Here is a 16744-nt window from a genome sequence, read left to right on the forward strand (position 1 = left end):
TTGGTTTTATTTATTTTTTCCACCATTGCTCATAGACGACTTTATTCCTCGGATCGGTGCGATTACAGCGATACCAGATTTATATTGTTTTTTTATGCTTGGCTACTGTCACACACAAAAAAATGCCTTTATTTGCATCACTATATTTTGACAGCTATAATTTTTCTATAGTTCTGCTGACAAAGTCAAATGAGGGCTTGTTGCGGGACGAGTTGACGTTTTTATTGGTACCATTTTTTTGTACATAACATTTTGTGATCGCTTTCTATTCCGATTTTTGGAAAGCAGAATGAACAAAAACCAGTAATTCAGGATTTATTTTTTTATGCCGTTCACCATATGGTAAAATTGATAGCTTTATTCTTCAGGTCAGTACGATTACAGCGATACCACATTTAAATAACTTTTTTATGTTTTGGCACTTTTACACAATAAAAACTATTTTATAGAAAAATAATTGTTTTACATCGGTTTATTCTGAGAGCTATAACTTTTTTTCTAAGCTGACGGAGCGGTACGGCAGCTTGTTTTTTGCAGGACAACGTGACGTTTTCAGCGATACCATTTGTATTTCCATTCAACTGTTTGATCGCTCTTTATTACATTTTTTTGGGGTGGTATGATGAAAAAGCACATTTTTTTACCACTTTTTTTTTTTTTTTAATTTTCACTAAAGGATTTTAATAGTGTGACAGTATACCAAATATGTGTATTTTTTTTTTTAAAATAAATATACCTATTTATTGGTTTAATATTTGTTTCATTTTTTTGTTTCTTGATTTTTATAAAATATTTTTACTTTTTTTTTACTTTTTTACTTAGTCCCTCTAGGGACTTTAACTTTTATTAGTCTGATCCCTGGTATAATGCATTGCAATGCACCAGCCTTGCAATGCATTATACCTGTCAGTGCTGCACTGACAGAAGCCTCTTAGACTATGATCCTGGCATGGTGTAACAGGCTTCGTGGCTGACCTGGAAGTGGTCATGACAACGATCTTGCGATGACGTCACGGGGTCGCCGATCTAAAGGGAGAGGGCGCCCCCCTCCCTCTCTCAGCCTTCTAAATGCTGCGTTGATCTGAAGGTAATGGTGCGGTTATGACTTAGCTCCCGGTGGCAATCATGCGGGCACAGCGCCTATTCCTGATGAATCGTTATGACTTAAATTTTGTGTAATTTTGCGGTAACCTCTTCCTGAACATGACGTATACTTACGTCAAATGTCGTGAAGGAGTTAAAGCACCACTCATGTTTTTTTTTTATTTTAGTACTGGAGTGGTGCTACTAATCTAAGTTCACTTCTCCTAGTCTTATACTTACCAGCCGCTGTCTTCTGCTCTTCCCAGCGTCACTCCGGTCCCGTGCCGACATATTGCTACTTCTGAGAGACCGGAAGTCAGAGGTAATGGTCACAAGCTCTCAGTGTAAGTCTATGAGAGCCTCATTCTGGCTATCGTAGACTTGCATTGAGTTGTGACTTCTGGATCGCCCAGCAAACACTGGAGCGATCTGGCAGGTCACAACATGCAGAAGACGACCTGAGCGGCGTCGATAAAAAATGAAGGCTGCTCCTCCAAGTATGATACTGGGTGCATGGAATTTACATTAGACCACTCAAGCGGTAAAATTAAAAAAACACCCCGCTGGAGTGGTGCTTTAAATAGTCCTTCTAACCTGGAAAAGTAAGTGCCAAGAATTGATCTATTGCATAAAATAGTTCCTTAGTGCTGTAATAGTGCATATAGGCTACAAATGGTATACTACGTATGATTCACTGTTATTTGCTACTTGTGAATTTTGATATTCTATATTTGTGTCAATAGGAAAATGGAAGAGAATATCAATGCAAGAAAAAAGTGGATATTTCACACTGAACCGTATGTGAATCTAATATGTAATGTTGGTATCTATGCCTATGTAGACAATGAGACAGGAGATAATATATGTGATGAGAGTGGGCAGAAGCTTTACTATATGAGCACTCTCTGACATTTTCTTACTTGTCTGGACTAGCTTCCGCCCTGATGTCTGTTTTTGTGCATACCAACTATCTAGCATTGTTTCTATGTGGTTTTACTAGGATGTTTGCAGCTGGAAAGGTCCTGTTTTCTCACTACTCATCGCTGATAAATTCCTACTGAATAATGATATATATATCTATATCTATATATATCTATCTATCTATATCTATATATATCTATCTATCTATCTATCTATCTATCTATCTATCTATCTATCTATCTATCTATCTATATATATATATATATATATATATATATATATACACACACCTCACGATCATATATATCAGCAGGAGATTGGGAGCTAGAGGACTAGTAAATCTGCTGCCATGTAGTCCTCCATGTTAATGAGCTCTGTATAACCCCGCCCCCAACACTGATTGGCAGATTTCTGCCTATGCACAGTGTACACAGACAGCTGCCAATCAGAGGTGTGGGCGGGGCTATACAGAGCTCTGCATTCAGAGAACTGGTAGATCTGCAGCAGATAAAACAATTATTAATCAAGACTGCAGCAAGCAGCCTCCTAAGTGATACATAGCTGGAATCAGGGTCTCTGTTCCTACATCATTCTGTTCTCACTTTTGTTAGCAAAAACTGGTGACAGATTCCCTTTAACAGTGCCATAATACAAACCTTATGTGATTTTATGGGGTATTTATATGTTCACACATGGCCAACACTACGCCAGTGCTCAGATCCGTTTCCTAATTGATTTCAGCTAAAAGAAGCTTGGATGTTAACAACTGATCAGTTTTGCCAATATTCAACTATTTTTCACATTTTTGCATTGATTCTGGAGAGATGCAGCTGCACACTTAGCAGGTATCGTACCTTACCTGTGAAGTAAGGGTGCATTTACCTGGCCCAAGAATTGGTGTCGAGTGCTGAAAAGAATGCTGGTTCCCAAATATTGGTTGTGCAAGCAAGCAAAATATTCACTTGTCAGCAGATTGGATCATTTATGGAGTTATAAAAACAGCATTGTTAGCAACAAATCATCTCATGTAAAAGGGGTGTGCTGCCGACAATATGCAAGCTAGCATGATATAAGGAGACAGAGCGATCGCTATGCAGTTTGTATCAGCTCATGTATATAGTTAATTGGCACTCTAAGTGCACTTATACTCTTAGACAACAGCTCTTGACAAGGCTCCCATGGCGAGCCAATGGCTGCATGATTGTGAAACAAAATCGTGTGTCAAATGGCCATTGATGTAGATGGAGTTTTAGCAATATGCAGACCGACCCCAGCGTTTGGCCATGTCCTTATTATACCTTCATGTGATGATTGCCGCAGCCAGCTTGTCATCTGGGTACATGATGATGTAGCCGTAGAGATCAAAAGGTTGTTCCATGTGTCTCATGGCAGCAAAGCAACACATTTATTATTTACCTTCTTCCAGAGATAGGTATTGTCATATACCAAGTAATCTGTTACTCATCTATATTAAAGGGAACCTATCCTCTGATTCATGCTGCCCAAATCACAGGCAGCATGAATCAAAGCCTGGTTGCACAATTGCAGCTGGGTATATTACGCTCTGGCAATAAACTTTAAAGATCCAGCATGGGACTATAAGCCACAGACTAGGCTAGTCCAGCTCCTCCTCCGACCAACATTGCACAGAGCTGTTGCAGGTGATTCGCAGGTTTCTCCCTATGTACACATGAGGGACAGCTCTGTCTAATCACCTGCAGCAGCTTTGGGAAGAGACAGCCTGGGACAAAGACAGACTAGTCTCATTTCCGGCTAAGGTCCCCAGCCAGATCTGTAAATTTTATTTCTCTATGTTAGAGATTAAAGAAGTTGTCCACTACTTTTACATTGATGCCCTCTCCGTAGGGATCAATTGAATGGGAGGCGGATTTGCAGTACACCGTGGCAGCCACTACCACTTGACGGCGGAGCCCAGCAGGTGAGCACTTCCGGCCGGCGGCCGGCACCGATAACGGCTGATCGGGGGGTGTGCCGCGTGCGGGACCCTGGCCGATCATACATTGATGCCCTATCCTATGGATTGGGCATCAATGTCAAAGTAGTGGACAACCCCTTTAATATACTTGGCTGCATACAGTCTGTTTCCTGCTGCACGTTGTTTGTGTAGCATGAATCAGATAACAGGTCCCATTTAAAGGGTTGTTCTCAATATGTGTCTTCAGAAGAACACAGCTCTCCTGCCTCTTCACTTCATTACTGGTAGGATAGATCTAGTTCAGTAGCATTGTCCTTCTGCTGAGCTTATAGTATTACTGTGACACATTCAGGTCTGTCAGTTACTTGTTCTGAAGTCTACACTATTATCAATTTACTTGTATATAGAGAGAACAGGGCCTTGAACAAGCACACAGCTCAGGAAAGTGAGGAAGGATTATGAGAACTGCTCTGGAAGCAGCCACAGGTGGGGGCTGGTGGGTTGTGAATTTTCAGGACACTCTTGTGATTTTGCTTTGTATTAGGACTTGACCAGAAGGATAAGGTGAGCAGTTGAAGAGAATCTGATATCAGGTTTTTCCTACCTCACCTGAGAGCAGCATGATGTAAGCAAAAAGACCCTGAAATCCAACAATATATCACTTAGTTTACTTGGTGCTGCTGTTCTGACACAATCAGAGTTTTTAAATTTAGCAATGCTGCAAAGATGATAAAGCTGCCCCCTCCACCCCCACACCAGGCTCTCTGTATGTAAAACAGTGAGGTGCTTATCACAGGAGGAGGCGGAGTTGGACTAGCCTGGACAATGATAATTACCAGGAGATAAAACATTTAGTGTAAGTATTAACAACAGCACGCAGCCTGAAATGTGACACATTGCTGAATTCAGTGTTTTAATCCATACCCTATGCTGTCCAAAGATTACATATAAAAAACCCGCTGACAGATTCCCTTTAACTTTTGTCTAGAAATCAATGGTCTGGAGAGAGGTGACTGGGATCTCAGGAGTTAACTCCTCAGCCTGAAATATAACCACCGATCTCCAACAAGCTGTAAATTACCTAATACAAACGCTCTTATTGCAGGTGAACTACAGCAGATAGAAAAAACAAGCCAATTGCAGATTTGCTTATTTTCATGCTAATAGTAATTTTATAAGGTGAGAATAACCCTTTTAGTGCCATATATACTCAACTACAAAGAAAGGAGAGGCCTTCAGTTAAAACGTATTGTAAGATATTCAAATATTTCTTTTGACCTCTGCAATTTACTGTATTATCTAAGACTTCTTATGTTTCCTCTGAGATGAGAGGCTACCAAGCAATTTCTGGCAATGCTGTGAAGTATTTTGTTCCAAGAGCTTCTCTGGCTCTATTTCTGTGTGGTTTTACCTGTTCTACTTGTTTAATGTAATCAAAGATAAGCAGATAGCTGGGATCCACTCAGATTTTACCTTGTCCAGAGAACATTATGCTTCAACTCATGTACTGGGCAAACAGTAGGTTCTTACAAGAGGTTAGAACTCCTATGTTTTAATTCTCGCCGTAACTAGTGAGACTGAAAGTGGTGGTTTAATTTCCTCCATTTTGTTCATTGTTTGGAAAATTCTGATAATTAGCCCAACCTGCAACATTATCCAACCCTTCCCTCTGTTCCTTGATATATCAAGGCCAACCAAAACTATCATCTTTAAACGCAAGTAAATTAAGAAAATGTACCTGAAATTATAAGTAGCATCTGGAATGCTATAGGGCCACAAAGTTAATCCTTAGCTATGTACTGTACCTTGCCCATTATTGCGTCCATCAATGATGTAAAGGCTTGGAGAACACTAGAACCACTCTTCTGACATGCATTGTAGCAAATATTTCCATACCCCATAAAATATAGCATTTTGTTATCTTTTTTTTTTTGCTTGAAAAAAGTCATGCATTTTTCCTTTCCTCTGATATTTTTTCTTAAAATATATGAATAAATTATGATTGAGTGTTATTATTTCCCTTATTTTCTCCTCAACAGGTTGTGTGCCTAAACAGTCTGAAACTGCATAAGTAGTGCAAACATATTATTATTGACAAGGAAAATGTTGTCCATTCATTTACTCATATATTTATAGAGGTAAATGTGGATATTTTCATTTGTGGCAGATTGAGTGCAGGTGATGTCGGGTAGAGAAGGATCGGACAAGCTGAATTGCAGTGCCTGATCCTTTTGTCCTCGAAGATAATACAATGCCGCTTCACCCATCTCCAATTGACAAAGTTCTCCCTATTATTGTGCATATTGAGAAATCTGTAATCCGGCAAACATGTATGTTTAGATAGCCAGTGAGATTTTGGACCTTTGTAAGGCACATTCATTTGTGGTTGATGAGTGTGATACCTGAGAGAGATGTATTGTCCCGCTTACATAGGTGATTGAAGCTTTGTAATATGACGAGCGCAGTTGGAGTCAATTTCTACCCCCTGGCAAATTAGATGTTAGATCTGATACTCCATTACTACCTGTCCCTGTATCAGACCTTGTACTCCAGCAATGACCTTATGATGTCTCCTTTCATAACCTCACCCCATAACTGGAGGAAAGCTGAGGTTCAGATTACTGCTCTGTTATTAGTGTAGACTGAGACTGAAGAAGTGTGGGAGTCGAGACAGAGAACTACTTTTGCACAATGAAAACATTCATCAAACTAAATATGTTTTGGCAAGTAAAACATAGCATAGTTATGTAAATATGTAGGTGTAAACCTTAGGCTAGGCTTTGTTTGTGATTTATTGTAAGCTTAAAGGAGTTATACAGGATTGACATATTGAGGTCCTCTCCATAGGATAGGTCATCAATATGAGATTGAGGGATCCAACCCCAAGCACTTAAAACCGCTCCGATGGGAATCAAAGAGGTTGTCTGGGACTTTAACATTGATGGCATATCCTTAGATAGGTCATCAATGTCTGATTGGTGGGGGTGCAACACTAGACACCACTGCCGATCAGCTGTTCCCAGTGTTGTAGGCGCCAGCCAGGAACTGCTTAATTGTGTAGCTGCACAGCACAACTCCTTCAATAGTGACCGGACGAGGCACTGCACATCCACCCCTTATTGATTTGAATAGGAGGCGGATGTGCAGTACCCGGCTGTGCTGTACAGATCCGCAACTGAGAAGTTCTGTCCACCGAAACTGGGAACAGCTGATATGCAGGGGTGCAGGGTATCGCATCCCCTCCGATCAGACATTGATGACCTACCCTAAGGATATGCCATCAATGTTAAAGTCCTGGACAACCCCTTTAACACAGGGTGGAACACATCAGTCCCGCACATCGCATGGCAGCCATGCTGCTGTTTATCTCTCCTACAAGTAAAAACAGAAGTTATTGGGATACAAACAGCATTACTCCGCAGCAACCACTAAGCAATGTACAAGGCTGCTGTGTTCCGCTTGTTCATCGCTTACTTCAGACCACTGCTGTAGTGGTTTTCAGCTGGGTGAAGGTGCCAGCTGTCGGACTATCCTGTAGATAGGTCATCAATGTGTCATTCCTTAATAACCACTTTAAGTGGAGAATTCAAGACTTAACTGTGGGCACTTAACAAACCTATGCTATAGCAAAAGTGTCTTTATTGCCCTAAGCAGCCAACCAGAGCTCAGCTTTAATTTTTCCAGATCACTTTAAAAATGAAAGCTGACCTGTATTTTGTTTTTATAAGCGACAAGAAAAGTCTTACTAGACAACGTTGTTAAATGAGGCCCTTTTAGGGATTGTCCTCTGAAGATAAGCTATTACATATCCACAGGAGAAGTCATAATTATAGATTGGTGGGGTCCGACTTCAGGGACTTCAGTGCACATGATCAACTGCTGCTCTGTTCATTTTCTATGGGGTTGCCAGAAAAAGCTGAGTGTAGCTTTCGGCAGCCCAATAGGGATTGAATGGAGCAGCAGTCGGGCATGTGAGCCACCTCAATTATAACGAGGTTAAAAGTGCCCCGTACTGCCATTTAGTGCGGGTCTCTGCAGTCGGATCCTCACCTATCTATACTGTTGATAGGCGATAATATATATTCACAGGAAAAACCCTTTAAGACCCCCATAGAGGGTGGCTGATTGTTCATATGACAGCTCTTTTCCTGACCCCCACACTCACATGAATGTTCAGCCCTACTGAATTTTAACATATTTTCAAAGAGGGTTGCGGAGAAAGACGTATCTCCCAGACAACTCTCCTGGAAAACAATAGGGCCGGGCATTAAAATTCAAACTGCCTGACTTTTATCCTTTTATCTCCTTCAAAATTATTTGTTGGGAAGATTAGCAAGGCTCCCATATATGTTAGACTTTCGGCTGATCCGGTTGATATTAGCGGGTTTGGCCAACTTTATTCCAATCCATATGGGGGCTTTTAGTGTCCAGGTGAACACACAAATTTGGTGGCATAATAAGACCTTGTATGTGAGGAGAGGTTGTTTGTTTTAAAAAAAAACACAATAATATACATTATATATTTATATATGTATATATATGACGTATATATATGTTCAAGTGTCTTCTCAGGATACTATTAATAGACAGGAATATCTGGTTCAGGATGTTCACCAATTAACCAGAACCAGGGAGAGTCTACAAAGTGCATCCGTTCTTCTCCTCAGGACCCAGCTAATTCTTACATTTCACAGATGTTCCCTTAGATTGTATAGATTTTAATGGGTCACACCTGTGATGTAGCTGTAGGGAAGCTGAAAAATTGCTTCTGAATTCCCATGTAGCTTAAACTAAATCATTAAGGATTAAAGCAGTTTATTTTTACTCTGTGATCAGCTTATGTTTAGGGGACCTTCTAACTGTAAGGGATTCCTTATTCCTATCCAATTCTTTTAAAGAGTTTGATTATTTTGGTTATAAAGGGGAATTCTCGTTTCAGAATATACATATTATTCTTTGTATCATGAAAAGTTATTCAATTTTCCAGTATACTCACTGTATCAATGCATCATGGTTTAAAAAGCTTCTGCTTGTAGTTAACAATCAGGAACCTTCATTATTTACTTCTGGTTAACAAGAATCTGTCCTGATCATGTGGTGGTCTTACAAGTGGTGCAGGGTTTGTTACAATTACAATTGTCAAATACATTAATTGGCTTCTCCAAATTAAAGGATCAATTCTGGGGAAGCCTTAAAGGGAACCTAATCAGGTTTCCCATTATTAAGCTGCTACAGCACATTATGTCCTTCTTAATTAGGTTCCTCTATGCATCCCGACACAGCTAAAAATGATCTTTATTCAATGCTTTTTCTGCATTGTCCTCAACGGTCCAATGGGCATGCACAGACCAATTATGGAGCCTGCTGGGAGCTCGTCACAATCAAAGGCAGATGGACTGGGTAAGTGAGCTCAAAGTAGACTCCGAGTTCGGTCTGTACACAGCCATTGGACTGCTTGGCTCCAAGTACCATGTAGTAAATTAAGATCATTTTTACAGATATGCTGGGATGCAGGGGAGCATGAAATGGATCATTAGGATCCTAGTTAGAATGCACATTATGTGCTGGTAGCAGTTTAATAACAATAATGGGAAACCTGATAACAGGTCCCCATTAAGATTCATTTTCACAAGCAAAAGAGTGTGTATGATGATCTCTTAAAGGAGTTGTCCACTACTTGGACAACGCCTTCTCATGCCCCATGTTTGGCACCAATAAAATAATAACACTTATTGTTTTCCATTCCAGCGGTGTTGGCACTTGCGTTCCTGGAGCTCACGTGCAGTTGTTATGTCACGTGACCCCGGCAAACAATCACCGCTGGCGTCACTGTCACCGCCTTCAGACGTATAAGTAATCAAGAGGAGGTTAGAGCTGTGACTGGCCTCCGGCACTGGAGGTGAGTGTGTTTTTATATTATCGGGGGCCAAACATGGGGGATGTGAAGGGGAATAATGGATTTGACCCTCTAAACTGCTCCAAACCTGAATAGTGCATGATACTTTGCTTCTGAGTCTTCAGGACATCAATTATTCCCTGTTTAGCGTGATTGCAGGCACAGCAACTTGACTATTCTCTGATAAAGCGCTGCCCACTTGACTGGAACCCGGTCAGTATATGGGCTGAGCGACCACATTAAATGTTTACACAGGATGATGTGATGGGGAGAATCATAATCTATAGTGCAGATCAAAAGATCATTTCACCCGAAGAACAAGTGTTTTACTTGTTCGAAGAGTGATCAGAATCCTGTTTAGACTGCATGATTATCATGAAACGAGCATTCCTAGGAATTCCCCTTCACAATAATCGTGCAGTATAAATGCACCCATAGTATCTGCTGACAAATGCTCGTCCGTCAGGTTCTCTCATGTGTATGGTCAGCTTACAGGTAAAGCATATCTTGTCCAAAACGGCTACAAATTATGGCCATAACCATAGCTGTTTTGGACAGGATATGATTGTGTATAACTCATCTTTAAACTATATGACTTTTGACCTGTATGACCAGTCCTCAGCACCATTTCCCTTCACCATTCTTATTCCCAACATTTCAGTTCTGCTTTTCTGTTGCCTCTGACCACCATCCTGACCTTAGATGACCTGTCTGCCTGTTCTTTGATTTAACAGCTGCCCTCCATCACCTCTGAGCACATCCTGTGACCAAACCTTGGCCTCACAAATTGATATTTTATCATTTCTCAGTTGTTGTTTAACTAAACTACCTGACCTACTTCTGCTGCTTAATCCCATTATGCAAGCCCCTGCTGCTACTTGTACTCTAGCCCTCCATCTGACCAGGAACTATAGCTAAATGGCTAACGTTAAAACACATTCTGCTTGGCCATTTTTATCAGGTAACCTGGAAGGGGCCAAATAACATTACAGAGCTTCTTAGGGCTTGTTTATTCTGGTTGACTTGTGGTGTTAAATGATTGTCAATTGGCTAGTCGGTGGTTAATTACTAGCCAGTTTTGATAGACTGACCACACTTCCCATGGACATTGAACAATTGGTAATAGGTTTTTCTGTGTGGAGAGACATTATTCTCTGCAGCACATCACTGGTTTACACAGGACAATGTTGTGAGGAGAACGATAATTTTTAGGCAAGTTTAAAAATAATTTCACGCAACGAAATTACTATTGAGTGATAGGCAGCCTGTTTACACTGGCACATTATTGGAAACAATCTTAGGAATGCTCTTTCCCATTAATCGTCCAGTGTAAGTGTACCCTTGATTTTTTTAGTGGTGTCTATGAAAACTATGTAGAGAATTATGCTCTCCTCCTACATTGTTTTTGTTCACCTCAGTCAGACCCTGCTCTGCACACCTTTTATTATTAATCGGACCAGTTGACCCCTTGGATTGGCGAGTGCCCTCATGTTTTTGTTCACCTCAGTCAGACCCTGCTCTACACACCTTTTATTATTAATCGGACCAGTTGACCCCTTGGATTGGCGAGTGACCTCAGTCTATCATTAGCGAACATTAATAAGTATACACTTATCAATACTACAGCCAAAACCACCAATTCACATGGTGGTACCTGCAGGTGGGATTGTTTAATCACTGGCTAGAACAATGCACCCATAATGATGGAAAATACAGCCAGTTGTAAATGCTGACTATACCCAGGTCTGTTGTTACAGGCCTGTCAGACATTTCCTTTTTATTGTGGGGGCAAGAAAAATTAGTATCTAAAGAGAGGATCCCTTAAAGAGGACCTTTCATTATATATTTTTTTATTTGAACTGAGTATCTCCTCAAATTAGCGCTGCTTCACTGATTCTGGAACAGTATCCTTTTTCTTCTTCGCCCCTCTGTTCCAAAATTGTGCACCCACAGAAACAAAGATACAATTTTCCCTTCAACCAACTGGGCGTATACCATGTAACTTCTCTATGGGCGCGGCTGTGTATTGATTATCTATATGAAAAGAGAAAAAGCAAACGCCCACAGAGAAGTTCTGTTGTGTACGCCCAGTTGGTTGAAGGGAAAATTTGCATGTTCATTTCATAACTTTGGAATGGAGGGGCATGGGAGAAAAAGAAAAATATGTTCCAGAATCAGTATAAGGGCTCGCACTCATCTGCGTTTAAAACATTGCTCCGATGTTGATCCAGAAAAGTAGGACGAGCTTCATGCGAGTACAATGCAATTTATCTCACATAGCATCCGTATGACATCCGTATGCAATGCACTTTTTTTTTCTCTGCAACTCTTATTCTACAATCATTTACAGGACCGTTTACAGTGTTCTATGCTGCAGAATGGTAATGTATCTGTAAAAATCAGACAGCATATGGATGGTCAGTGTGTCATCTGATTTTTTTCTCGCACCCATTGACTTGCATTGGTAAGTCTCGTCTGGTATACGCAGCCACTCGCAGCATGCGGCAATTTTTTTCTCATCCAGATTCCAGCTGAGAAAACAAATCATAGATGAACACTAAATCAGTGAATAATATTAATCAGAGTGTAATCCAATTTTTCATCGGATTGCACTAGTCGATTTATACGCAGATGATTATGAGCCCTAACAGCGGCTATAAGAAGTACTCAGTTTCAAAACAGGTGAGATAGACAAATATATAAACATGTAAATTATACCTTTTTTTACACCATCTTTTTCTCCGGTGGATTGTCACCACTAATATAGTATCTCAGCTAAATTGAATGTACATATGAAGGTCTACAGGAATAATGAGGTATAATTAAATCTCTTATCATATATGACTGAAGGTTTGTTTACATGAACCTTCCGGCAGCACTAAATGACCATTGTTCAGCAACTTGTTTGCTGACTGGCGGTCATTTAAAAGGCGGTTTACAAAAGCAGACTGTTCTAACGATGTGCATTGACCAATCAGTAATAGATCTGTGATAGATCAGACAGTGCGAACAGACTGCCATTGTTCTCGACAGCACGAGCCGTCTTTCCACAGGATGATGTGCTGCCAAGAACGATGATCTTTTGTGCACCACAAAAGATCATTTCATCTAATGAATGAGCGGTTACCTTGTCCCTCAGGGGATCGGCAGTCTGTTTACACTCAAAGATGATCATGAGTGTTCCTAAAAACGCTCGCTCACGATAATGCTATTTCCATATAAGCGCACCTTTAGCTTCCTTTTGTTGTAATCTTACATTGTAAATGACTATGCACCTTTGATTTATTAATCTACATCAATGTTCATCTGGTGATCCGTGGCCTGTTTAAACTGCAAGATTACCGGAAATGAGCATTCCTGGCAACGCTCGTTCACACTAATCTTGCAGTGTAAATGGATCTTAAGACTATATCTAGATGTGGTGATCCTGCTGGCTCCAAATTGACCTTAGTGTAGTCAAGCACTCTTTTTCCATTAATGGAGTATGTTGTAAAAAAAAGCACTTAGTACAGCAATTACTAATGTTAATAGCGGTCGGTGCCTTAATCTAAGCAAACACCTGGATCTGCTCTCCATTGTACAGAACATTGCAGTGTGTATACAACCAACCCTCCAATCCGCAGGGTTTACAGACTCACCTTTCAATTCCTTCCAGGTATGTTTTCTGCTGACATGTACCTGATCACACCCTCATAACTTCAAGTAACAACAGGAGAAGAAATCTCACAAAACTCATCTCGTTCTTCAGTTGTCCCATCACACAACTATTTACATTTCGTTTTAGCAAACATGGTAAAAAACAAAGTGCCATGAAGACTTTTCCGAAAAGTTCTCAGGAGTTTTATTTGTGGAAAATCTGTGGTTTGTGGTGAAAAGATAAAATAGAGTAGTGTCTGGCAGGGCTGTGGAGTCGGTAAGCCAAACCTCCGACTCCCTCATACATGGCTCATGTTTGTTTCAGTGATAAATTTACTGTAGCACAGATTCATCTCAGCTAAAAGTCTAGACCCTTAGATCAGGAATAGAACAGACATTTATAGGTCATTTCATAACTTTCCCAAATTCTTATGAAAAAATATTCCCCACAAACTGCATTGAACTACTGAACCCAATTTATATACCGACTCCACGACTCCGTCTCCACAGCCCTGGTGTCTGGTATGTTCTGTCCTGCAGAAGGTGCAAGAATCTTCTCCACTTAAGTCAATGTGTCCATAGAAAGTAACTGTCCCTGTTTCGGATTAGCAGAACCTAATGTTTTTCATAACGATGGACTACTCTCTCACTACTCTCTGCCACTGTCATAAGTTTATGGAAGATGCACTAAAACTTTCTTTAAGTGTTTACTGCAGTTCTGTAATAACCAACCGTAAACTTTACAACTAAGCGCTGCATCACTCACAGTCCAAGTCAGTAATATGGTGGTTTATTCTGTTAACCCATTCACTTCTAGAAACTCAGAAGTGACAGTTGTACAATTACATTAGAGTGAGAAAATAATAATAATAGAACAGCAAATTCAGGATGGTGAAAAACACGAGAATTTTTGGAGCACATATTCATTTTCCTAACACCTGAGATAACATACTCTTCCTGATCATTCAGCCTGGGCAGACTGTACTGACAGTATTCTTTGAACTTGACACCTTTGTAGTTGGATATCCTCCATTTTTTGCACATTGTTATGGACTGTACTTGCTTTGTATGTCCGCAGCACTGCATATCTATAGATTTGAGGCTGGCACTTTGTTCTCAACTACCTATAAGTAGTTAATTTTTAACCCATAATAAAGTTAGATGACATCCTACGATGAAAAAAAAAAAACTTAAAAAAAATGTTTAAATAATATTTTTTTTATTTGACTTACCAGAAACAAGTCTCATCCGGTAGAGAACTAAATCCCAAAAGGTTTAATTTGATATCCCAGCGACTGTGATCCTGCGCAGAAGAGAACTAAAGGTATGCCAACTCTCCGCTTTGCCCTTTTGTAATCCTTCACAGTTGATGGTATCCTACTCAAAACAAGGTCCAGAGAGAAAATTTGGAGTTCAGTCTCCTGCAGGAGGGACAGGTCCTTCCCTCCCCTTTTGTGGAGAGTGCAAGAGAGAGGGAGAGAAAAAGGAGTTTTATGGACGCCTGTGCGTGACTCAGACCTTGCTCTGCTGTCTCTGACATTCCATAGACTTCTGAGCACACCTGGAGGGCAGGTACAATGCAGGAACAACCCTTCCTCCCCCTTACCATGAACTCCCCCTCTTCTGATCCCTCTCACTTTCTCTGCACACCCATGTAAGATAATGCTGGAAGTGACAGAGATTTCAGTCTGAGTCCTCAGCCTTTCAGTTCACAGTTAGTGAAAAAAATGATTGTTAGTGGGGAGGTGGAGGCATGAAGGGGGGGGGCATGGAGAGAACAAAAGGCAAAACAGTGAATGAAACTATCCTCCCCCTGCCCAGAATGCAGTATTTGGATCAACAGGACAGCTATGCAGAGTTGATCTTGACACTGAATGCTGGGCAATACATAATAGCTTTTGCAGCAAGTCCAACTGCATGTCCACTGCAGACCTGTACAAGTTGTGATCTTAGGTCCCTGCAACTATTCTGAGCTAATACAAAGTGTAATTTTGTTGGGATTTGACCACATTGGCCAAAGTGTCAAACATATGCTCTACATTTTATATTTTACACCTAGTATTTGTGTAAGAATTTGAGTAATTTTATACTGATGATCATGAGTTACACATTTATTTAACTCCAGGGCAGCAATAAATAAACAATTAAAAGCTGCCCGGTGACTTTAGAGAAAGACATGGCTGCTCTGATGTTGTCCCTGGGCAATGTTGCATTTCAGAGTAAAACATACCTGGCTGCAATCTAGAAGTCAGGCACTGATTCATCTTACCTGTGATTCGGGCAGAATGAATCTAATTGGTAGATTCTCTTTAATGTTAGCTTGGTTTAGTAATTTGCATTCTGATGAGTATAGTCTTGGTGTTGCAGATTTCAACTTTCAGCTGATATTGTCGGAGAATGAGTTTTTTTTTTACCTTCTTCTACTTCATCACAACATGGAGGATTAAAGATGTGAAGAACTGTTACAAACAAACCAAAGAGGTCACATAATACAGTAATAGCAAGCTATAGCAGTTAACACAGCATCATATGCTGTCTGTCCAACACAACCGGTTAGAATAAGCCTGGAGCTGTTGTATACTCCAACACTTGGCACCTGCACAGTAATCTTATGTAGAATAAATGTAACTGATGTTTGTTGATGAGCTTGTTGACTGTTTCCCATAACAGCCAGCAGAATTCCTCAAGTCACAGGTTCGAATGGACAACATGGACTGAAGGTGATGGCAGAGTGGGCAGGACTGGCCGGATGACACATGTAACAGTCAAAACCAGGGCAGCAGGCAGACCAACAGGGCAGGATTCTCCAAAACACATAAAGCCAGGATTGGCACACACAGGAATCGAATTATGTAAAGACAGTTCAGGACTTGTAGCAGTGTTTGCAATGTGAACTTGTACAGAAAAAAGTTCGTAATACTTAAAGCAGATGAAGGTTTACTCAGCAAACAAATGGATAGCTACTGGCAGCAGTGATGAGCAGGCAAACTTGTATGTATAGACAATATGCCCTGATGCAGCAGCGTTGTAATGTGAACAAGTGCAGAGCTGAGTTTGTTATGTTTACTGCTGATGAAGGATTAGTTGCAGATCTGAGCTAAAAAATAAATACAGATTCTAGAAATAAACAGTTTGCTGAGATGATAACCAGTCAAGGGAAATGGTGAGACATCTCCGAGGTATACGACTGAACTCCAAGCTTACTTAATACTCAGACACACTTCCCTGAATCGGCTCAAAAAAGGTGATGCCACAGGAGTTTGGCAGGAAAC

General features: G+C 40.5%; 1 protein-coding gene across 3 annotated transcripts in view; it reads right to left on the reverse strand.

The window, feature by feature from the left end:
* Positions 1-15193, reverse strand: part of ITGB4 (integrin subunit beta 4) — a 71924-nt gene extending 56731 nt beyond the window's left edge. The window contains exon 1 of one of the 3 annotated variants that reach the window (XM_073684001.1): positions 14705-15193. In XM_073684001.1, the coding sequence (XP_073540102.1) occupies positions 14705-14720 (16 nt within the window). In that variant the 5' untranslated portion in view covers positions 14721-15193. The remainder of the gene's footprint in view (positions 1-14704) is intronic. The other 2 variants (XM_073683999.1, XM_073684000.1) reach the window with 2 other exon arrangements.
* Between the last annotated feature and the right edge of the window lie 1551 nt (positions 15194-16744).

This window comes from Phyllobates terribilis, unplaced genomic scaffold (genome assembly GCF_046119375.1).
Source record: "Phyllobates terribilis strain yellow unplaced genomic scaffold, ASM4611937v1 Scaffold_5__5_contigs__length_657084704, whole genome shotgun sequence".
In the NCBI taxonomy this organism is placed as follows: Eukaryota; Metazoa; Chordata; class Amphibia; order Anura; family Dendrobatidae; genus Phyllobates; species Phyllobates terribilis.